Genomic DNA, 24831 nt, shown 5'->3' on the forward strand with positions numbered 1-24831 from the left:
ATATATATGTATCTGTTTTATTCTACTGCACAGTGTATATGACAGTCTGCTAAGATTTTTCAAAGGTGGCCTGACCATCACAGTTAAAATTACAATCCCAATTTCCATTTCCTGGCACTCCCTATCCCCGTTTTATTTTCTCCAACTTTGTTTTCAAAATTTCATATACACTGATTTTACTTGTTTACTGTTTTTCTCCTTCCACTAGAATACAAGTTTCATGAGAGCAGGGATTTTGGTCTGCGTATCTAACTTCTAATACTACGTAAAGACTCAGTAAATATTTCTTGAATGAATGGTCAGAAGAAATAGTTTCCTTCTTTAAAATTCAGAGATGTAGACAAAACACAAAGTTCTCCATTCCCATCTCCAGTTTATTTATTTATTTTTTATGTAAAGATATAGAATAGTTACATCCAAGGAAAAACAGCACGGGTTTTCTCTTATACCAAAGTAACAACTACCTTTCCAAGATCCTTTATACATAAATGCAGTAAATGAAGAGGCTGAACTCAAACATGTTGCATTTTTCCCCATCATATCAGAAACACAAACAACTAAAAGTGAATATTTTAAATGAATAAATTCAACACTTTACTTTGCCATACCTGCATTTTTAAAAAGATTCCATTTTCCCGGAACTTTTTATATACATCATGCAAACAGAAACTGTCCTAGGAATGTTCTGAGATCACTCTGTGCTACTGGACAGGAATAAATAAAAATAAATAACAACCATCACTTGCACAAAACAACCGTTCCCCCCCAAGCAAATATCTCAAAGTGCTTACAAAAAATGTCACAAGAATCTTACAAGGCACACATAAAACTTAAACATAGTTCAACCATAATTTTTTTCAAACATCAAGGACAGTAGATACCAATGCCTAAAAAAAGTTTATTACTATTCTTTTACCCTTCCCTCCCATCTCCATCCCTTCCCCACAAAATTTCATCCTAGGAAACAAAAATAAGAAAAGTACTTCAGGGGCGCCTGGGTGGCTCAGTCTGTAAGCGACTGCCTTCAGCTCAGGTCATGATCCCAGGGTCCTGGGATCAAGCCCCGCATTGGGCTCCCCGCTCGGCGGGAAGCATGCCTCTCCCTCTCCCACTCCACCTGCTTGTGTTCCTGCTCTCGCTATCTCTCTCTCTGTCAAATAAATAACTAAAATCTTTAAAAAAAAGAAAAGAAAAGTACTTCAAGCACAAACTATTTCTGAAAGGGAAATGTTTTCATACCTAGAAGTGGCCAATCATAGGTCAAATGGGAAAGAAAATTAAATGCTGAACTATCATGTTCTCCAGTGGAAGAAAAACACTATTTACTTTAGAAAAATTCTGTCTCCAAAGTAGTACTCAAATAGCAACATTCATAAAGACACAAAACTCTCCTCTCTTGCTTTCCCCTCTTCTCTGTTCTTAGAAACTTAGGGAGATTTAAGTATAAAATCATAGAACTTTGGACCTGGAAATGATCTTACAAATTACCAAGTTCAAAGTTACTGTTTCACACATAAATTTAAGAAAAATTGATAGAGAGGTGACCTGTCCAATGTCACTAACAAGTGACATGGGGAGGGAGGGGGTTACGAAGTTGGTTTTCTTATCAAAGATGAGAGGTGGATTCCTTAAAGTGTCTCCCAGAGTTAAAATTCTATGGAGAATATGTTTTTCACAAAAGTATCACAAAAAGGATATTTAACATTTATAACTATCAACGTGTGATCAATCACAAAATTCTTATAAATGGTACAAAGTACATTACATTTTAAAATGTCGAAGGGCTTCAGAACCTAAGTATAACAGAAATTCTACATAAAGCTGAGGTGAGTAAGAGGAGGAATAGAACAACTTGAAAGTAAGATGCATCTAGTCAGCCTTCTTTAAGAGTAGTTCCTGCATTTTAGAGAGTATGATTTGCCCTGCAATAGATTTTAATCTTTGTTTTGACAACAAAAGTTTTGTGTTATTTGTACACAGGGATAGAGAGCAATGGCTCATAACACAATCAGAAATATTACTCTCACTAAAATAACCATATAGTCATGGTTTTGCTTTTGGCACATTTCTGGAAATACAGAATAAAACTCTAGGGATGGTTAGGGTTTTTGTCAACATGTGGTAAATGAAAATTGCATTAATGTAAATGAAAAAAGTTAATAATTAAGAGAACACTAATAGCCAACCATATTTAAACTGTTCATCTAGTGGCAGCAAGATAGTATATATTGCCAATTCAAAGTAAAAAAGGAAATGAACTATGGATACACACAACATGGATGAATCCAATGGCATTCTGTGTGGTAAAAAAAATCATCTCACAAGGGAACATACTACAAGATTCCACTCATGTCATTCCAAAAAAGGCAAAATTATAGCAATAGCAACTGTCGCCAGGATTTAAAGATAGGTGGAGGAGCTGATTATAAAGGAGCATCATAAGGGTGTTTTTAGGGATGATGCAATGTTCTGTATCCTGACTGCTGTGGCGGTTGAACAAATCTACATGTGTTAAAATTCATGGAAATGTAGACCAAAAACAAAGGTCAGTTTTAGTATATGTTAACTAAAAAATAAAAATGAAATAAATTTTAAAAAGGAAACAGTAGAGTATCTTTGGTAAAGTTGATATTTCTAAAAGAAAATTTTCAGAGCTTCATGCCAGTGGTGATAATTTCACTGGTCAAAAAATTATTAAATACAACTTCATGAAATAAAATCAAGAAACTTGGGCTTGATTAATCATTTCTAAAATATGTATACTAAAAAATCATGGAACCATTATTTTAAGGAATATTAGCCCATGTAGAAGGAAATTCTACTACTCCCAAGTGAAGTTGAAATGTGTTCCCTTACAGTTTAAAACAAGTACCTTGGTGCTTAGCTTTAGAATCCAACCGCAGTTTGTTTAAAAAAAAAAACAAATTCACTAGTCCTACAAAGAATTAATAATGGATTACAGCATGTTTTTAAGTCTATTTTCTCTTCCTGTTATCCTAATTCATTAAAATTATTATGTGGTTGGGATTTTACACGTACATTATTTATCTAGAGAGTCAAAATCAGAATCTAGAAATACTGCTGGATCCTCTGTCACTAGAGTCAAGAATATTTAAGAGAGGAATATTATTTCTCTAGATATACCACTGGGACTTACATATACTATATGAGATAAGACAGCATCCCATTAGCTTTATCATGTCTCCCACACTTTAGAACTGTTAGTAGAAGTTCAGAAAGAATAACATGTGTAGGCAGACCAAAATTAAGACCCAAAGATTGGGGGGGGGGGGATGCAATATAACAGATGCTGCATTTCTGTAGAAAAACTTGCCTAACAGAATTATATAAGGCTTACGTAGCAAGGTGTGGTTCTAATTATAGTAGATTTTGCCTTTTGAGATCATGCCTGGGTAGTTTTTCACTACTGCTTCTGCCATGGACAGAGGTTAAGTGCTTTTTGAGGGCAGATTTGTGCTTGAAATCCATGTCACAACAGTGGCATTTGTATGGGCGATCTCCACTGTGTATGTTCAAGTGGTCCTGAAGTGTGCTTTTAGCAGTAAATGTCTTCAAGCACACAGTACACTGAAAGGGCCGTATGCCCATGTGCCCTCGAATATGCCGGTTGAGATTTTTCTTTTGCGTAAATGTTTTCCCGCACTGTAAGCACAAGAACAGCTTATGCATCTTAAGATGGCGCAGGTAGTTTTCAACATGAAGAAATCCTCGAGGACACCTGGGGCACTGGTGCCTCAGTGAATAAGCATCCTCCAGATTCTGAATCTCATTCACTGTACCCTGGTTTCCTTCAGTATTCTCACAAAATAAGCTCTGATCTTGGTTCCCAGGAACTTCTGCCACTCTGCTCTCAACCGTAGAATTGATCAGTGAATGCTGTGTTTCAGAGAAATACATGCTTGCTTTTGAAGAGGTACAAGGCTGTGAAAACTGCCCATTTTCTACACCAGCAGTACTAATAGATTCCACATGGAGGATACAAATTTCATTATCTTTAAAACCAATATCTACTGAAGACAGCTCTGGTGACTTCATTTCCTTTCTCTCTGATGTCAACTCTACTGTAGACTGTAAAACATTGCTTTCCTCTTCTTTTACGTGAAAATCTATATTTATAGGACTATCTTCTGAAATTTCAATTATCTCACAGTCTTTATCTGAATTTTCTTCTTCATTCTTAACATCTGGATCAGAGGATTGACACAGGTCAGTATGTTGATTGTTATTTTTCATTGAAAGATCAATTTCCAGATACTTTGACAAAGCTTCTGTGCACTTTTCCACAATGTGAACCATCTGCAGGTAACTAGCAGCAGTCAAGTATTTCAAAAGCTCTTTCCTTTTAACTTCAAGTGCTCCAGTATAGCAAGAGAGCAACAGTTTTCTGCCAACTTCTGCACTCTGCAAGATGGTGATTCTGACATGTTTTGACTGTGTGAGTAAAAACTGATCTCTCATGAAAGTAGAGCAAGCAGCTAAAATCACCTTGTGCCCCTGGAACTCGGTGTCATTAATATAAATTGACACATCACAAAATAAATTCTGCTGTCTCAAGAGATTCATTTTCTGCAAGATTACATCTCCTTGCTGTTCAAACTGGAAGTGCAGAACATCGGATTCAGCAGCCATGGTCACAATCTATGCAAAATAAAACACAAACGTTGATGTAAAAGGGAATGCTTTCCTACATTGTGATGGTAAAAAACAAACAAAAAATCCCAAAGCTGAATTGGGTAAAAGAAAATTCTAATTCTAATCTAGGTGCAAAGAGTGAACTCCTATGCCACCATCTCAAAACTGAGAAAATGAAAATGCATTTCTTTTTGACTTCATGTCCTGTTCTTCATATTTTTCTTATAGTACTTATTACACTGAGTTGTACTTAATGGTTTCTGTTTTTCTCCTTGGCTAAATTTTATCTGTTCTGTGGTCCAAGACACTGCTAATACCCACTACTAAGGGGACTTAACATAGTTTCTCACATTAGAAACTTTAATGTAATCTCCAAGTTTCCTATTCTCCATCACTACTACAGATCCTCATTCTGTTCCCTTGGACTATTGCAAGGTCTTCCAACAGGTTTCCTTGATACCACACCCTCCCATATTCCAACCTACCCTCCTAAGTGCCACCAGAATTAACATCTTTTAAAACTTTTTAAAAAAATTTCTCTCTTCTACTTTATTTTTTAAAATCTTTTTATTTATTTGAGAGGGAGACAGCGAGCTAGAGCACTAGCGAGAGTGAACACGAGTGGGAAGAGGGGGCGGAGGAAGAGGGAGAAGCGGACCTCCTGCTGAGCGGGAAGCCCAATGTGGGACTTGATCCCAGGACCCTGGGATCATGACCTGAGCTGAAGGCAGACGCTTAAGCAACTGAGCCACCCAGGTGCCCCCCTCTTCTACTTTAAATCCTCCATTGCTCTCCTCTACCTCCAGGACAGCTTACGCTTCTTAGCAAATGCAAGATCCCTCATTATTTGGTCCTAACCATCTTTAAGGCTTTATCTTTGTATCCTCTATTCTTTTTTTCATCAAAGCTCCTTCGACATTGAGATTTTCACCATTGCCCAGGCAAGAAGACCGGAATACACTTTTGTACATGTTACATTAAAACTTCAGTTCCTCTTTCCAGCTAGCGATTTGGCTCCTTTCAGACCCAAATCAATTAAGACTGCTGTGACTCCTCCTCCTGTCTCCCCAACAGAGAGTCAGTTGCTCCCAGAGCACCACGAAAAGGTGCCTGGTTCCTCTGAGTCTCTGCAGCGAGCACAGGGGCAGGCACAAGAGCAGGCACAGCGGAGGGAACATCGGTTGAACTGATCGGGACCCAAGGTGGCCTGGAAGATCCTGCAACTCAACCACACACGGGTCTTCCCGAGTAAGCCTCCCATAGGCCCTGTCGGCCAGGTGGTTGCGGCACCAGGGTAGCCTCCCAGTCCGCGCCTGGCTGCCCTCTACCTCCTCCTCCTCCTCCTCTTCCGGCTTCCCCACCTGCCCGTCTCCAACGCGCTCACTCACCGACTCAGAGAGCCAGAGCCCAGCTTTCCGCAGCAGCGGCGGCCCAGGCCGGAAGGTGGACTTAGCCTGGGAGGAAACACATCCGGTGTCAACTAGCTTTACTCCTCACTGGGGTGCGCTTGGCGTCCCGGAAGGACATCCTGAGACATTCTCCCTTCCTCACAACCCCCGCTCCTGGAATGGCAGAGAGGCACCCGTATTCCGGCAAATCCCATCTCTCCTGCCCCAGTTTCGGCACGCAAGCCGTCCCCTTCGTGAGTTCTCCCCAGCGTCCGTATCGCAGACGGGTTGAGAGGCTGAGGTACAGCGCGTCCATCGGAATACCCTGCAACGGGACCACTGGGAGGCCCTCATGGGTTGTTACGGGCCGGGTTCTCTCCTCACTGGGCCATCTACAATTTAAAAGGTGGCAGAGGAAAGGAGACCGCCATAAGGATCGGCATTCGAGATTTCCTAGCTAATGACCATCAGGATCTGGCCCCTACCTCTGGATCTCATTTCACCCATCTGTCGCGACATCGTCCCCCGGCCCCCTTCTCCCCCCCCCCCCCCCCGCCAGTTCTAGGCAAACCCAGGCCTATCTGAACTCTTGGGGCTGCCTCTTCCCACGTGCCCTAACTCTCCTCCCACTTATCCTTCAAAATCTCGTTCATAAATCACGTCATCCCTGAAGCCATCCTGAATTGCCCTTGAATTAGTTGGCCCCCAGTTGGGAGCCTGTAAGCCCTTTGGCTGCCTTTATTATTGCAATTATCATACCTGTATTGGAATCTGTGACCCATCTGGGCGGAGGTATTTAGGACAGTGATTTACGGTCTTTGCATTACCGAAGTCTAGCACTGAGTAGGCATCAAGTATTTGCTAAATGAAGGAATGTCTGAACCAGTTCTTAAAAGCAGTAGCTCTACCCCCTCAGTAATTGACCCTACTAACAATTTCTAGTTAACCTGATTTGCTTCAGAAGCCATGCTTAGAATGCCTGATGAATATGTGTTTAAACAAGAGGAGTGAAGAAAGCTTTCCTTATTCAAATTTAGGCAATCGAAAAGGAAAGCAGGAGGGAGAGAGAAAAGAAACCACTGACACCAGAGATTTAATTGTCACACTTTTATTAAGGAAACTTCCCCATAATAAGTGAAGAGGTAGTTCATAGTATGTCTAACATACAACAGACTTAGAACAGCTATTCACCAGCTGAAATAAAATATTCTGGTTTGTTTGTTTAGGACAATATTTTAGAAGTGATGACATTGGTCACCCTCCATTTATAGATCTTCTAATAAACTAAAACAAAACCACATCTGATTTACCTCAGAGCCACTTCAGTTTGGAGTTTGTCTTTAAAATTAAATAATAAATAAATAACGGTGACGTGGTAATTTTTTAAAAACCAAACTATGGTAAAGAGAGTCCTTTTTAGTTATCCTGGGGATCCATAAAATACAAATGTAGAATGACTAAGATTTTTAAAAAATTTACTCCTCTATAAGAATATGACTAGTTTTGAAAGTCATCTTCCCTTATAAAATGTAGTTGATATCAGTTAACTTGAGCACTTTGCAATACAATCTAAGAAACATGTATAAACAAAGAAGAAAAGTCAGGTCCCACCAAATTAAGAAAATGTCTCACAGAAACAGAACACCTCTCCAGCCAAGAAATGGAGGAGACTGTAAATCACTTCAGTGGTTTGCAGTTGCAAAAGGTGGGAACTGGAAGTTTTACTGATAAAAAACCATCAAGATGCTGATTTTATGTGATTAAGTGATCAAAGGAAGCAAGGCATTTTCTTTATTATTCCTAGTTTAAATCACCTTATCTAAGACTACAATAGACCGTATAAGCTCTGTGAGGGCAGGGACTTCAGCAATCTTACCTTCATATCTTCAGTATCTAGCATAGTGCCTGGCAACAAAGGTGCCCAATAATTGAGTAGCTTCTCAACTACTGAATGAACCCAGAAAGTCTCCAACCAAAGAGACCAACCTTATTTGAACCCACGCCTTTTAGTCTTCAAACCAGTAACAAAAACAGGACATGAATGTAAGCAAAGGAAGCACTTCAACTTGAAACTTCCCTATGATGAAATGATGTTCAGAGAAGTATTGGTTAACATATTACTGTCTCACTGTTGCATAGAATTGGTACTCTTTGGCTGGATAATATAAAAATCAGAATGCTAGGTAGCATCATTAGACCATAAAAATGAGTGACTTTAGGCATAAGATACCTATTAATCTTATCACTCAATTTTATTCTCATTGTAAGTGTTTTAACAAAAGGTAGAAATTAGAACTCAAATCAGATTCACATGTCAATGCATCAAATTATAACAACTTTAAGAATTCCCTGTGATTACTCAAGTTAAACTTCAGTTTTGGTTTATCTGTACATGCATTCTCATAGCTCAAAAAAACCCCAGAAAATCCTGATGGAAACTAAATAAACACTGCTTTCAGACAAAAATCAGTTTCACATTTGGATCCTTCTCACACTATTCTTACTCATCCTTTCCCTCCCTGACCACCACCTAGCAAGTCAGTCACTTGCTTGAGAAGAATGTAATATTCATTCTAACCAAAAAATAATTGACAAAAACACATCCTTCCTGTGATGTTTTGTTTGCCAAATCCGGGCTGTCTCAAAAAGCCAACAGGGATTCCCAAAAGTGAAGCACAAACTGGGAGCTTTTTGTTAATATACTTTTGATCATGTACTAAATCTTTTTAAGCCAAGAGATAGTGAGAAATTAGAAGACATTAGCTCATTCTTAGTCACTTCTCTACTTTGGCCAAGGCCACCTCTTCGAGCTTTGGATACCCCAACTTAAAAAAAAAAGAGGTGGAGTAGATGATCTCTTAAGATTCTCTAAGGACTCTAAGACTCCTATTACCTAAATCTAACTCATGAGTCAAAAGCTACTGAGACTCAAAATTTTATTTCTTAACTCTAACATGTGCTTTAGAAAAAACAATTGTGTTTTTCCATCTTGGAAGATCAATTTTGTATTAGTGATCTATGAAACATGGCAAGATGGGACTGTGTACCTTTACAGGAATATCTGAATGCAAAAGCCTGATTGCTCCTCTGTGATCCACTTTTTTTCATCCATTTTAGAAACTGGAGTACAGGAAGAAATGAGAATGCAGAGATTACATTACACCAGACAAAACTCTGAAGGCCAAACTCACCTTTCTGATGGCTAGCCTCTAACACAAAGTCCAGAGACGGACTCCCAGATAGCCCCTTTTTAGAGAGACCATTATACTTTAGCACATTTTAAGTGTGCCTGGAGCAATCCTGACTTAAAAACATCCACAAGAAGTTACACATTAATTATAAGCATTTGGCTTCTTTTTGGGAAGAACTCCTATGTAAGTGCTATTGTACAATTGTACTTCTATCCTTTGTTAATTATGTTCCTCATGCTGATCCATGTTGCTGAAAAGATTGTACTGTGGTCTATGTGAACTACTCAGTGACATGAAGTTGGGCCATAATAACTGTTGAAAAGTACAGAACAACCCAAAATACTTCATACCAGCTCCACGACAAGTACAAATGGTAGGAGGCAGATTCATTATCAGTAGGCAATTAACAATAGGCAACCAGAAGTTCTAGCACATATTCAGGCCAAAAGCAGTATCACCTTATATCTCAGCCTATTTTTTGCCAAAGAAAAATACTATTCACTTCTCTTAGCATAGCATCTATTAGTGGACTGTAGGTGATGTTATTAACTTATTAGTACCTTCAGAATGTGCCCAGTGAAAAGCCTAAAATAGTTTCAGTCTAAGACAAAAGTCAATGTTAGGTAGACAAATGGAATACTCCTTGAAAAAGGAAAACAGACATCACAGGATAAATAATTCAAAACACAAAATGGGAGAGGGCAAAAGGAAGGCAAGACCACTCCAAGTGGTAAGTTGCCTGGTCTGTTAGTGCTTTGACTCACCCCTATAACCCACACAGAGGCTTTGGAGAAGTCAAACTAGCAAAATCACTCCTAAAAAGACTCGAGACTATTGCCATGTTTTCAGTCCATTCTAAGTTGAAAGCATAAAGCCCCTACTCAATTCACACAAGTACTATCATTTCTTAAGTTCAAGACAGCTTGGGCCAGTTTACCTGCATCCAGGACCTGTGTTGCATCAGGCTGTGGCTGACACCCTTTAGAGTCTGTGACTGTTGTACATGCAAAAGAATCAAAATCCACTGTGAGGTCTTGCACATTTCTTTCATTGGCATTATCAAAGCTGTTTTTGCCATGCAGCTGTTTAAGATGTTTCCTCAAAACTGGCTTATGTGCAAAAACCATGTCACAATAGTTACACTTATGGGGCTTATCTCCACTGTGAAGGTTAAGATGATCCTGTAAGGAACACTTCTGAGAAAAGGTTTTCCCACAGATCTTACACTGGAAAGGTTTAATGCCGGCATGCACACGCATGTGTCGATGAAGGTTGCCTTTCTGAGTAAAAGTCTTGCCGCAGAGTAGACACATAAAGAGTTTGTGCATTTTTAAATGGTTGGCGTAGTTCTCCAGGTGACGAAACACCCTGGTACACTTTGGGCACTGGTGATGCCACTGTAAGCCTTTGTCTACACCTCGAATATTAGGCCCAAAGACATCTTTTGAGGCCATGATGATATTATCACTGCCTGCGTAAGAGAGGGCATAATTGTGGAGATGGTTTTGTTCTATTTCACTTACTCTGTTTTCCACAGTTGAATTTATCAGGGAATGCTGGGGCTCTGATGAATGTAAAGCAGTGGGTTCAGAAGAAATAAACTGGTTCTGATCTTTTTTACTTCTAACCTCGGATACATCCCCAATAGATTCTACCTTAACAATCTGAATATCACTGTCCTCCATATCCATACTGTCTTCAGATGGATGAATACAAGGTGAATCCTGCTTTGGGGAGCCTCTGGCATCTCCCTGCTGTTCTTTTGACTGGGGAGAAGCACTCTGCGGTTCACATCCCTCTTTACTATCCATTGGTTGTTTTGGCTTTATAAACTTCCACAAGGCCTGTGTGCACCGTTCTACAATGTGGCTCATCTGAAGAAAACTTGCAGCAGTCAAGTAATTGACCAGTTCCATCTCAGGGAATTCCAGCACACCACTATAACAGGATAAGAGCAATTGTCTCCCCACTTCGGAACTCTGCAATATGGAGATTTTCACCTCTCTGGAATCATTCAGTAAAAACTGGTCTCTTAGGAAGGGGGAACCTGCAGCAAACACAATTTTATGCCCCTGTACCTCAATATCATCTATGAGAACTGTAACATCACAAAATTTATTCTCTTCTCTTAATTTGTTCATTTTTTGTAACATTGAATCTCCATAATTTTCAAACTTGAAGTGAAGGAGATCTGATCTTTCAGACATTTTGGCAGACCTAAAGAACAGAAATGTAAAAAGGATGAATTTAAGAAAATTCAAACAATTAAGATACCTGGATTTTTCCTTCCAAAAACAATTTGTGTTGTCATATCTCTTTGTATGTATCCAAATGAGATTTTCCTTGAAAGAGGAAGCTAGTGTAACAGCTTTCAAAGGCTGTGAAAAATTATTCCACATCAAGTGTCAATTGCACCTAAGGAGTAGACTTGTATCAGTGGAAATAGTTTGGCATCCATTCAACTTTTTAAGATACTTAATACAAGAACAGAGCTTGAGCTACTTTAAGAGCATTTTTTCGCTTCTCAAATGAGAATTCGATCAGGTTTCAAAAACAAACTAAAAACATCCCAACAAGTAATAAAGTAACTATTTTCTTTAACATGATACTGTGAACCTGCTTCTTCAAAGACAAAATGTTTTCCTTTGCTTTCTATTTTAAAGAACTGCAGTGACCTTGCTTGCCCCATTTCCTGGGTAAATCCTCTTCTATTTAAACTGATGTGCATTTATTCATACAAGCATTTCTGCAATAAACTGAAAGTAATTGACTTAAAGGGACAATGTTCAGACAGTGTCAAAGGCACAGGTCTTTATCCTGTGCATTTTGGACAAATCTAAACTCTCAAGCAAGATTTCTTGATATAGAAAGTAAATAAAATATTTTATATAGAAAAAACATGAGGCACTTGGTGGGAATCTGAGTAGGAATAAAGTCAATCAAATTAACAGCTTATAGATTCTGTTCTTTCTTTTTATTCCTGTTTATCCATCATTACTCATCAACTGGACTACTAGAACAGGATCATAAATGTTTCTTGGGTTCCAGCTTCTGTTCCTTCTAATCCAACTTCTATACCAAATGTCAACTTTCAAAAAAACTTGATCTGATTATATCCAACCCCTGCCTAAAATCCTTCTGTGACTTCCCATTGTCTCCTAGGTGAAGACTAACCTTTGAGGATAAACTAATGAAATAAACCAAATAATAATTAAGGTAAACATTGGCATAACCCATTCAACCATGGAGAAGGTGTATGCCAAACTCTTTCCCTATCTGTCCCTTTATATAGCAGTTCCTTTGGAGAAAGTTCCTATGTTCTGATTCTATACTCTCTAAATGATTTTCTGATAATTTGTCTTCCCATGTTTCTCTCTAAAGGGAAGGATGAATTACCTATGTGAACATGATAATTCCAGTCCACCAGTCATTGTAAAAATAATAAACTGGCACAATGTTTATATACCAGCCTTCTGGAAGATCAGTAGGTGTATCAACTCTATCCTTGAAAAACAGCTCTACAATCTCAGTGCATCAATAAATTCACCTTGAACTTTGTGCATTTATCAACTCCATAGCTGAGAATCACAAGAGACAATCAGCTGTAATTGGCCACATATAGATCCTGAAGCCCAATCTTTATAATCTTCTATCTTTTGTAACAGTAACTGACCAAGGCTCATAGAACACCAACTCCTTAAGCAGAGTCCAGGTCTTACTCATACTGCTCAGTGCCTGGTGCATGACAGCACTCTATTGACTCCAGGCCTTAGTACAGTTAATTAATTCTCTTTCTTTTTTTTTTCTTCTTTCCTTCCTTTCTTCTAAGTAATCTCTACACCGAATGTGGGGCTGAAACTCATGACCCCAAGACCAAGAGTGCGATGCTCTATCAACTGAGCTAGCCAGGTGCTCCATCGCTCCTTTATTTCTTGAGATGCCCCTATCTAACTTCTTAGACTAGAACAGTTGTCTCTACTGGACCCATAGTATAGCACTTCTACCATAACACTCAAAATATTTTAAGTACTTGTTCCTTCCCCTCCAAACTGCAAGCTTCATGGCATTTGAGGGAAACATCTCCATCTCACTCAATGAGGCTAATGCTGGGAACCTGCATCTTCTAGGACAAAACACTTTTTCCTTTTGCTTCAAATTCTACTTCCTACAGCCATATTACTGGCCAGACCCTCTTCTGTTCAAACTGGTCTGTCTTCCCATCACCTAATATTGTACTAAACATACGGCAGGTGCTCAGTTTGTGTTTGTTGAACCTATAGAATTTGTTTGACAGTGGAAGGAAGGAAGACCTGCTGTTAGGAAGATCAGCTCAGAGTCTGTAAAAGCATTATGGGTCTGAGGCCATGAGAGCCTAGAAAGGAATGAAAATGGGAATAAGGAGCAAGAAAAAATAGTAAAAGATATTTTAAGAACTTGGTGATTGACTAGATACAGAGAATGAAAAAAAAAAAAAAAGGAATGTGTAAAGGTTCCAAACTTAAGAGTTCAGCTGAATGAAAATGTCACTGGAAGAAAGGTGAAATGTAGGAGGGAGAAATGGCATGCTTTATTAACCAAAATAGACATACAGAAATTATAAGCTTTTCCTTTGTATGGCATTCTGAATGTATAGGTAATGAATAATCACAATAAAGATGAGAAAGGAAGGATATAGAGAAGCAAATGCAGCATCAGAGAAAAGATGGTGAATATCAAATAAAAAGGAAAAATCTAGGAGATACAAGAAACATATCAATAAAGAAAGCAGCAAAATTGTATTATCACTGGTTAGTTTCGGCAATTACAGTGGCCTCATACATTCATTCTGGAAACAGTGAATGCCCCAATTTATAACCAGAAGTTATAAAAATGATTGTTGTTTCAAGTGGCCAAACAAAAGGGGCATTCTTTTTTAGAGTTTAGCTTGTCCTCAGTCTACCCTCAGGTTAGTATTTTCCTACACACACAAAAATGATCATTGATTCCTTTCATCTATAGGATGATAATACTCAGAGTGCTTTAGACAAACTATCCTTAGGGATAATTGTTCCCTGAAGCTCTAAAGATGAGGAGCTGGAGTACTTCCTATCAATCAGTCTCAAGAAACTTAACAGTGGGAACAGCCCAACAGGTAGGTACCCCAGGAAAGTGCTTGCTTTGATTTCTCTGCTATAGTCCAAGAATGTGAGGAAAATTTGTTCTGTTTAGGAGGTTTTGCCTAATATATGTCAGTGTACTCTATTGGCTGTCTTTGATAAACTCTTATTTCTGGACCACATAGTTTATCCCTTTAATCGATTCCTGCCACCAGTTTCTCTTTTCAATACAATATTAGTTATTTGAGGGCAAGGACCAAGTGTTACTTTATACACAGCTCATTCAACAAAAACCAGCAGAATAATTAACTCTTTAATGTCCCCTATGAAATTATTATTGTTCTATGATAGAGAGGCCCTCGTTTGAGTGTCCTGGGGAAAATTCCTTTCTAGCGTTTGTTACCAAAATAGTTTTGACAATGTAAAACCAAATTTTAAACAATTTTTTTTTTACTTGTAAAAATGTCAAAATTAAAAAGAATAATTGTGTTTCTTATAAACTGGCTTAATGATAAGAAAAAGGATAGCTAATCTTTATTGAATCCTTGCTATGTCCCAGGTATAGTGCTAAGTGCTTTACCTAAATTGACCCACCTAATCCTCAAAATCCTTAGGAGGTAGGCATTATTAGCATCCCCATTTTGCATATGAAGAAACTCAATCTTGGAGGATATAAGTAACTTGTTCAACTTATGAGAGGTGGAAAGTATTAAGTATTAGAGGTGCAACTTGGGCCCAAGCTACATGATGCCAAAGTCCATGTATGAAACAATAAGACTAGGTGAGGTTTTACCTGATGAATAATGTTAACTGTGTAACTGTTCAGACTTCCCTCCTCATATCCATTCAGCTGTACATTTAATGTTTTTCATACTTTTGTGTATTCAGTTATGCTTCAATAAAAGGTTGTTTAAAAACAAAGAGTACGATGTAAAGCCAAATTTGTGTCCAGTCTAGAGGACTTTAACAGTAAGCCTTTTATGTACTAGTCATATTCTTTTTCTTTTTTTTAAAGATTTTATTTATTTATTTGACAGAGAAAGACACAGTGAGAGAGGGAACACAAGCAGGGGGGGTGGGAGAGGGAGAAGCAGGCTCCCCGCCGAGCAGGAAGCCCGATGTAGGGCTCGATCCCAAGACCCTGGGATCATGACCTGAGCCACCCACGCACCCCTATTAGCAAGCTTTGAATGACCTATTTCTCAAACATCAATGTAATAGGAATATTCTCACTTAAGATCACTTTCTCTTTGTTATATTTATACAGTTCTTTCATAATTATCTCTGTAACAAATGTGCCAACTGATCTGAAAACTTCCCCTTGTTCAAACAGGAGTAACCAAAAAGGATCAGTGAATATTCTAAGTTGGACAGTGTTTACTGCTATGCTACAGGCAGTGAGAAAATACCCAAGTTTCTTATTTCAAATACCTCTAATTACTTATAAGGAAAATTTTTCTATTCTACATAATAAACTCCCAAGCTATATGTCAGTCTATTTTGTCATCTACCTCATAAAAGTACCCTTATCTTTCAACTTAGCACGCATAACTACCTGGAAATCTTTCTTTGTTTCTCATTAACACCATACTCCATTTTTCAAAAAGGTTGCATTACACCACAACCTTTCTCTTTACAAACCTCAATCTTTTTCTTCATTTGGGTAACTTTCATGACACAACATTCTCCAAGTTATCAATCTTTTGTTTTGTTTTTACTTCTAACTATAAGTAATATATACAGAAATATATCCTTCCTGGAAAGTTTTTCAACATCACAGATACTGTAAAAGTCTCCTTTCCCAAACATCTTCCACTTACTACTGAGTTTAACTTTGGTCCTTTTTGACTCTCCTTCCTTCCATTTGAAAAACAATACTTCTATATGCCTAGCCCCAGAAGATATAAGACTATGTTTCTTACACATAAACTATACATATGGTTTGGCAACTTTCTTTTTTCACATATTGTTTTTGACAGCTATATATGTTGAATAGAGATCTAGTTCATTCTTTTTAAACTGTTGTACAGAAATGGCCAAGTTGCTTAACTACTGGCCTCAGCTTTCCACCATTCTTTTGCTTGTTTGCTCTTCAAGGTCCAATAAACTGTGTAAAGCTAAGTATATCCTTCTCAAAACTTAGTCCTTGATTTTTTGCTGTTTTTTCAAAGCTTACTTCCTCTCAGAAAGCCCATCTGGTTTCTCCATGTTTTACTTACATGCTCTATTTAAAAAAAAAAAAAAAATCCCTAAATCTCCATCCTCATGGCCAACCTTGGCCAAACTTAACTTTCCCTCAAGTTACTCAACAATACCTGCCCTAGGCCACTATTCTATTGCTTGAAATGTGTGATGTCTAAACTCCTGCACTGTCTAAAACTCAGTAAGTCAAAAATAAAAATTAATGGCGAATGGCTCTAAGAACAGTGGACATGAAGGCAAGGATACCTGTAGTATGCTATTACTCTAGCAGATCAAGATCGAAATAATGAGGGCCTGAATACTGACAACAATCATATGGACAGAGAGAGGAAACCAGATTTGAGAGATATTTCAAAGAACTGATGGACTTGGTGACCAAGGGGGGTTCAAGAAAGGATAGTTTGAGATGACTCCAAGACCTTTGATTTGAATGACTGGATTAATTTGACACAGTGTCACTCAATAAGCTAGGGAATATTGGAGGGATGATCATGGGTCTGGTTTTAAAATGTTTAGTCAGAGAATCTTACATGACATGAAGCGGAAGATTTATTAGCTAGTTGGATATGAGTCTGAAGCTGAAGAGGAGACCTGATTATAGATAGTAAGTGATAGATGAAAGCATGGCATAAATTGACCTGATTGTGAAAGAAATTGACCTAAAGTGGCATTGATTGGAAGAGGATATAAGACAGAGAGAAATAAAAAACAAATACGTAATATAAACATACATCCATTACTTACCTTCTCAATTAGGTTCTCCTTCCAAGCCTCTCCATTTTTTATCAATGAACCTATCTTTGCTTAAATTTTTCCCACTCCTTTCACTCCTATATTCAGTCACTGCTTAGTGCAGTGGATAAAACTATGGATTCTGGAGCCATATCTCCTAGGATGAAAACCCTGCTCAACCACTTACTAGCTGTGTGACCCTGGGCAAGTTACTCAACCCCTTCTGTGCTTCATTTTTCCCATCTGTCAAATAGTAGTATTAATTCATAGCATCGTTATGGGAAATTAAAAATTAAATTAACGTTTAAAAGAGCTTAGAACAGTGTCTGGAATGTGCTTGATAAGCATATTAGGTGAATAAACAAAGCCCGTCAATTTTCTTCGTGAAACACTTCACATGTGGCCTTTTCTCATTCTCATTTAACATCAAACCAGTTAAGGTCTCCCATTATTTCATAAATCGTGACCTCATCACTCTACTAAAATTGCTTTTGAAAAGGTCTCTCATGATCTCTTTTTTAAAAAGTAATCTCTATGCCCAACATGGGGCTTGAACTCATGACCCCAAGATCAAGAGTTGCATGCTCTACTGACTGAGCCAGCCAGGTGCCCCACTAATTATCTCTTACTACGGAAATGCAATCTTTTTTCCCCCCTCTCATTCCCCAAATGCTCTGCATGAATTGTCCCAATGGACCCTCCTCAAAATTCCCTTCTCTTGATTCTGGGTCTTCTTGGTTGCTGGAACCCTGTACTTTTATATGTATCCCCTACCTCTGTCTTTGCTATCCCACAAATTCATTCCCCTTTCTGCTTCATAAATGCAACCACTCCCCCAAAATATTCCCATCTTTCTCAATACTTCCTTCCTGATGCCAAATATTACTACAGCTTCTACTTCTATGCCAGTGACTCGAACTTTTACCTCTAGCCACAGCACTGAGGTTAAGCTGCAGATTTGCATTTCCAACTCTATACTGGACAGTCCTTATGTGGCTGTTCCATTATACCTTTAATTAAACATGTCCAAAAATATAAATTTGTAATATACAAGGTTATGGTTTTATTGCTGATAATAGCATCAACGTTCTCCAAATGCCAAAGGCCTAAAACCTAGGAATCAGCTTTGCTATCTCTTTCTCCCTCAACATCCAATTTATTACAGTTTTCACACCATTCACTCCAGCATACCTCCCTTCTTTCCAGTAACACTGTCATAACTCCTTAAGCCTTCATTAACTTTCACTAGGCTGATTCCATTACTCCTTCAAAAGAATTTCCAGTAAGAGTACCCAGACATTAATTGAAGTGTCCATAATCAGCTTATAGACATTTCTTTTCTATAGGCTGACTTCTAGAACAACATGGCTTTCTACAGTGCAAATCTGACTGTATAAGTCTCCTGCTTAAAACTCTTCTAAAACTACCCATCTCTTTTAGGATTAAACCTTCCACTATCTGGACCTCAGCCTACTTTCCCAGCCTCGTATCTCATTCTACGCACAAGAGCCCCCAATTTCCCCCTCTTCACACACAAGTTACGCTCAGTCATTCCTTCAGAGCCTTGCAAACTCCTCCTTCTGCCTGAAAAGCTCCTCTCCACTTTATCCTCTCCAAGAAGTATAATTCAGACCTCACTTTCTTCAGCCTTCCTAGCAACTGCCCGTTGGGTAGTTCACACATATATGACTGATACATAAATCGCAGGAGCAATTATGTTTATATCTGGCTCCCAAACTTGACCCTGGAAAACTGGAAGGGTATCTTAAGAAGCCCCAGTACCTGGCATAGCGCCAGTAATAGAAAAGGTGCTGCGGCCAGAGGCCGATTTGGGGGAAACCCTGGCAAAAGGGTAACCTCGGTCAGCACGCATAGTGAGCCTAGCGGGCCGGCACTGAGGCCTTGCCAGGGCCTCAGCTCTGGCACTTCCTACAAGATGCCAGAGTCAGGCGTCCAAGCCAACTGCTGGGCCCTCGGCTGGGGTCCCAGGAGGAGGTCCCTGGGGCATAGTTAGGCTCCCGACTCCAGACGCAAGGAAGGGAGAGGGGCGGGGCACAGCGTGGGCCGGACCAAGGGTTCCTTAAGTCCCAGCGGGCCTAGGCCAGCTCCTCGCCCCCATCCCAGAGCAGGTCCCGGCCAATCCAGGGCCCCAAGGGGGCTCCCTCTTGAGAGACCCCGTACCCCTGCCCGGCGCTCCGGCCGCCTCCGCACTTACAGACCCGGGGGAAGGCCACCGTCAGGATCCGGCACCGCCAGGAGCTCCGGCCCCTCGGGGCTCCGGGAAGGGGGAGGGGCAGGGAACCCGAGCCAAAGGGGGACCCAACGGAACCGGAAGGGCAGCCCTTGCCGGACAAAACAACTTCCAGGTCCCTTGGTCCTCTCCACCAATCGGAAGAGTCGGAGGGTGACGGGGCCCGGCGAGGGACTTTGCGCGCGGAGGAAAGGGTGCAGAGTATCCGAGAAGCCTCCTGCGAGCTCCTCGCCGACGACTCGAAGGTGTGGCGGTTCCTTCGCGTCCCGGGCTCTGCTCTGCGCGCTTCGCCCGTTTGCAGCGGCTCCTCTGGAGCTGGGCCTCCGCCGCCTGCTGCCCGCGTGGGCTTGAAGGGTGCCTCCGCACTAAGCCTTGGTAAGACCCTCCCGCCCAGGGATGTGGACTCGCGGAGCCGGGGCCCTGAAAGCAGAAGGGGGTTTACTCCCCTCGCTTTTGGATGTTGGTGTTTCCCAGAGATCTCTTTCATTCCCGTGGCTTCCGTCACCTACAGCGTGCTGACCATTCAGAAATCACTCTCGCCAGCCGAGACTGGTCTCTTGAGCTCCAGGGCCAGCTGCACAGAAGACATCTCCAATTGGTTGACCCAATCTTAATGTACCTTTTAATTATCTCAAGTTCAAATGCAGACCTGCTTCTTATGGCCCTTAGACCACAGGTTGGTTGGTAAACGGCATCATCCACGCAGTCCTGCCGACCAGAAAACTTGATCGTCATTCTAGAGTCCTTTTCCTTCTCATTGCCAATTCAGTTGCTCGCTGGGCTCCTTTTTTCTTGGGGGAAAGGTATTATTGTGGTCAAACACAGTATTTATAATTTTAATCATTTGTAAGTGTAAAGTTCGGTGGCATTAAGTACGGTCACAGTGTTGTGTAATAGTCACCACAGCTGTATCCAACTTCATATTCTTTTTATGTGGATATCGTTTTTCCAGCACCGGTTCTTGAAAAAACTGTTCTTTACCCTTTGAATGGTCTTGACACCTTCGACTATATATGTGACGGTTTATTTCTGGGCTCTCTGTTCTATCACATTTGAGGAAGTGTGAGTCCTCCAACTTTATGCTTTTTCAAGGTTGTTTTGGCCCTTTGAAACTCCATATAAATATGAGGATGACCTTTTACATTTCTGAGGAAAAAAGGATTGTAATTTTGATATTGTGTTGAATCTGGAGACCACTTTGGGTGGCATTGCTATTTTAACAAATCTAAGTCTTCCTACCTGTGAATACAGAATGTCTTTCCATGTACTTAGGTGTTCATTAATTTCAGCAATGTTTTCAAGCTTTCAGGGTATTCTTTCTGATAATATTGTAAATGGAATTGCTTTCTTCATTTCCTTTTCATATTGTTCATTGCTGGTGTGTAGAAACTGATTTTTGTGTGTTGGTGTTATACCCAGCAATATCGCTGAATTTTTGTTTTGTTTTGTTTTGTTTTTGCTTTAGTAGCTTTCTTGTGGGTTCTTTGAGGTTTTCTCTCCATATAATCATGTTGTCTGTGAATAGAGATAGTTTTACCTCTTCCTCTCCACAATTTGCCTTTTATTTCTCTTTCTTGTCCAATAGTTCTGGCTAGAATTTCAGGTACAGTGTTTAATAGCAGCAGTGAAAGGAGACATCTTTGACTTGTTCCTGATCTTAGAGGGGTAGCTGAATTATTGAGTATGGTGTTCAGTGTGGGTTTTTAACAAATACATTTATCATGTAGAGAAATTTTCCCTCTATAACTAGTTTTCTGAGAGATTTTATTATGAAAAGCATTATGGTCTGTCACATGTCTTTTCTGCATCCATTGAGATGATCGTGTTTTTTTCTCTTTGTTTTATTAATGTGATATATTACATGGATTGATTTTATGTTGAACCATGCTGCATTCCTGCGATAAATCCCACTCGGACATGGCGAATAATCCTTTTAATATGTTGTTGGATTTGATTGTCTTAAATGTTGTTGAGGATTTTAGCATCTATATTCATAGGAGATATCAGTATGTAACTTACTTATGATGACTTTACCTGGCTTTGGTATCAGGATAATGAAGGTCTCATAGAATGAGTTAGGAAATATTTCCTCTTTAATTTTTTTGGAAGAATTTGAGGAGGACTGGTGTTACTCATTAAATGTTTGGTACATTTCTCTGGTGGTCATCTGGGACAGGACTATTCTTTGTTGGGAGTTTTTTGATTACTCACTTAATCTCTTTACTTGTTATATGTGTGTTGAGATTTTCTATTTCTTCTGAATCAGTTTAATTTATATGTTTCAAGGAATTTGTTTCTTTTCTAAGTTAATTTGTTGGCATACAGTTGTTCATAGCATTCTTTTATAATCCTTTTATTTCTGGAATGTCAGAAGTAATACCCACTTTCATTTCTGATTTTAGTTATTTGCATGTTGATTTTGTTGTTCTTTTCAAAGAAACAATTTTTGGTTTCATTGATTTTTCTCTTTTTCTGTTTTCTAGTTTATCTCCACTCTCATCTGTTTTCTTTCTTTCCCTCTGCTAGTTTTGGGTTTATTTTCTAGTTTTTCTTGTTTTGTAAGGTATAAAGTTAGGGTATTATTTTGAGATCTTTCTTCTTTTTTAATGTAGCCATTTTCAACTATAAATTTCCCTCTGATCAGTGCCTTCATTGCATTCTATCAGTTTTGGTATGTTGTGTCATCATTTTCATTCATTTCTAACATATATTCTAATTTCCCTTTTGATTTCTTCTTTGACCCATTGGTTGTTTAAGAGCATGTTGTGTAATTTACATGTATTTGTGTTACTGATTTCTAACTTCATTCCATTGTGGTTGGAGTAGATACTTTGTATGATACCTGTCTTTTAAAATCTATTGAGGCTTGTTTTGTGGCCTAATTATATGGCCTGGCCTGGAGGATGTCCCATGTGAATGTAAAAATAATGTGTATTCTGCTGTTGTTGGGTGGACTGTTCTGTATATATCTGTTAGGTTTAGTTGTTTTCTCAGGATGTTCCTCTGTTTCCTAACTTATCTCCTATCTGGTTGTTCTATTCATTATTGAAAGTGGAGTATTGAAGTTTCCAACTATTGTAGAACTGTTTATTCTTCCCTTTAATTCTGGTCATTTTTGCTTCATATATTTTGAGGGTCTCTTACTAGGTATGTTAATGTTTATAATTTTTACATAATCTTGCTTTATTGAACCTTTTATTAATAAATAGTGTCCTTCTTTGTCTCTTGTAACCTTTTTTTTGGATTTAAAGTCTATTTTGTATGACATTTGTATAACCACTCCAGCTCTCTTTGATTACTATTTGCACGGAACTTTTTTTTTTTTTTTTAAAGTAAGCTCTAGGCCCAACATGGGACTCAAACTTAGGACCCTGAGATAGAGTTGCATGCTCTACCGACTAAAGCCAGCCAGGAGTCCCTGGAATATCTTTTTAAAAATTCTTTCACTTTTAACCTATTTATATCTTTGGATCTAAAGTGAGTCTTTTCTAGACCATAGATGGTTGGATCTTTTTTTTTTTCTGAAATCCATTCAGCTCATCTCTGTCTTTGACTGAAGAGTTTACACCATTTACATTTAAAGTAATTACTGCTAAGGATGGAATTATTTCTGCCATTATGCTATTTCTTTTCTGTAGGCCTTTGTGCCTTTCATTTCTTTTATTACTGTCCTTTTCTGTGTTTATTTGATTTTTTTTTTAGTGAAAAGTTTTAATTCACCTCTTATTTCCTTTTGTGAATATTCTATAGGTATTTTCTTTGTGGTCGTCATGGGAATTATATTTAACACCAAAGAGTTACAACAATCTAATTGAATTGATACCAACTTTAATAGCATACAAAACCTCTCCTGTATAGCTCTTCCCATTCTTTCTGTTATTGATGTTACAGATTATATCTTTTATACACTCTGTGCCCAGTGACATAGATTAATATTCTGATGCACTTGTCTTTTAAATCATATAGGAAATAAAAGGTGGAGTTATAAACTGGAATTATAATAATACTTTTATAATTCCCCACACATTTATCTTTACTAGAGATCTTTATTTCTTCGTATGGCTTCAAATTACTGTTGAGCATCCTTTTATTTCAACCTGAAAGATTGCCTATAGCACTTCTGATTGCCACGTTTAGTGGTAAACTCAATCTCTGATTTTAAAAAAGCTAAGGATTTTAATTTCTCCCTCACTTTTGAAGGACAGTTTTGCCAGATACAGAATTCTTTGTCAACAGTTTTTTTTTTTTTTTTTTTTCTTCTAGCACATTGATAATATTAACCTACTGCTTTCTGGCCTCCAAGGTTTAAGATGAGAAATTGGCTGATAATCTTATCGAGGATCCCTTGTATGTGAAGAATCACTTCTCTTTTGCTGCTTTTAAGAGTCTCTCTTTTCTTTGGCTTTCTACAGTTTGAATCTTCTTCTTTTATTTTTTTTTTTGAGATTTATTCACTAATCTTAGAGAAAGAGAGTGTGCACACAAGTGCAGGAAGAGAGGGAAAGAGGGAGAGAGAGAATCTCAAGCAGACTATGTGCTGAGCGTGAAGCCCTATGCAAGGCTCAATCCCAGGATCCTGAGATCATGACCTGAGCAGAAATCAAGAGTCAGGCACTTAACCGACTGAGCCACCCAGGCACCTCTGATTATTATTCTTTCTCCCCTTTCTCTCTTCTTCTGGAACTCCCACAGTGGTATGTTGTTTCTCTTGATAGTGTCCCACAGATCCCTTAAACTCCATTCACTGTTCACATTTCTTTTTTTCTTTTCTTTCTGTTCCTCAGATGGAGTAGGAAGCACAAGGAATCCATCTCTCTACCTAGACAACAGTTGTACTGGCAGAAACTGTCTGAAGTAACTCTGGAGTCTGTTTGAATTCTTGCACCTTCCAGGAGAAAGTTTGGTTGGTAAATTGAGGTTAGTTTCAGTCAATGTCAGCCTTTAGCATGATAGCACCTCCCTGCTTCCTACCCTTCAGCCCTGTGGCAGGCAGCCATGTTCACATTCCTGGTGTGGCTTGCTGGAGCTGTGGTGGGAAATAAGAATTTTGTTCACCAAATACCAGAGTTCTGTGTTTTGATTGCTGATTACGCCTTTTGAGTTCTGAGATTCGGGCACAGAGTCACTGCCATTGTTTCAGCCCCCATAGGCTGAGCTGGCTTCTATGGGATTTGAAGGAACAGCTTCTGTTTTGTTTGTTTGTTTTCCCTTTTACCCCATTTGGGAGCCAGAAATTTAAGGCTTAGGACATTCAGAAGCAACCACTTACATAGGGAAAATTAGAAAGCCACTGTGTATAACCAGGAAAAGATGCAGGC

The 24831-nt window shown here is 39.0% G+C and overlaps 2 protein-coding genes across 11 annotated transcripts in view; one reads left to right on the plus strand and one right to left on the minus strand.

The window, feature by feature from the left end:
- Nucleotides 1-353: 353 nt before the first annotated feature.
- ZBTB6 (zinc finger and BTB domain containing 6) lies at nucleotides 354-19551 on the minus strand. Of its 6 annotated transcripts, XM_064579846.1 has the most exons (3): nucleotides 19478-19551; nucleotides 6042-6433; nucleotides 354-4659 (listed from the first exon to the last, which is right to left on the minus strand). In XM_064579846.1, the coding sequence occupies exon 3, from the start codon at nucleotides 4648-4650 to the stop codon at nucleotides 3379-3381; it is 1272 nt and encodes a 423-aa protein (XP_064435916.1). In that variant the 5' UTR covers nucleotides 4651-4659; nucleotides 6042-6433; nucleotides 19478-19551; the 3' UTR covers nucleotides 354-3378. The 6 variants fall into 6 exon arrangements, with proteins under 6 accessions (XP_064435916.1, XP_045739068.1, XP_064435917.1 ...); XM_045883112.3 differs by lacking the exon at nucleotides 6042-6433 and having other exon boundaries at nucleotides 19482-19543; XM_064579847.1 differs by lacking the exon at nucleotides 6042-6433 and having other exon boundaries at nucleotides 19478-19521.
- Nucleotides 19552-19673: 122 nt separating this feature from the next.
- The window catches only part of RABGAP1 (RAB GTPase activating protein 1), a 158905-nt gene continuing 153747 nt past the window's right edge, over nucleotides 19674-24831 (plus strand). For 2 of the 5 annotated variants that reach the window (XR_010407826.1, XR_006792209.3), the window contains exons 1-2: nucleotides 19678-19888; nucleotides 24298-24430. The gene's annotated coding sequence lies outside the window, so the exon portion shown is untranslated. Of the gene's footprint in view, nucleotides 19889-24297; nucleotides 24431-24831 lie in introns of all 5 variants that reach the window. The other 3 variants (XR_010407827.1, XM_045883098.3, XM_064579837.1) reach the window with 3 other exon arrangements.

This window comes from Mirounga angustirostris, unplaced genomic scaffold (genome assembly GCF_029215605.1).
Source record: "Mirounga angustirostris isolate CCGP_5_RB_7025 unplaced genomic scaffold, mMirAng1.0.hap1 SCAF_15, whole genome shotgun sequence".
Classification (NCBI taxonomy): Eukaryota; Metazoa; Chordata; class Mammalia; order Carnivora; family Phocidae; genus Mirounga; species Mirounga angustirostris.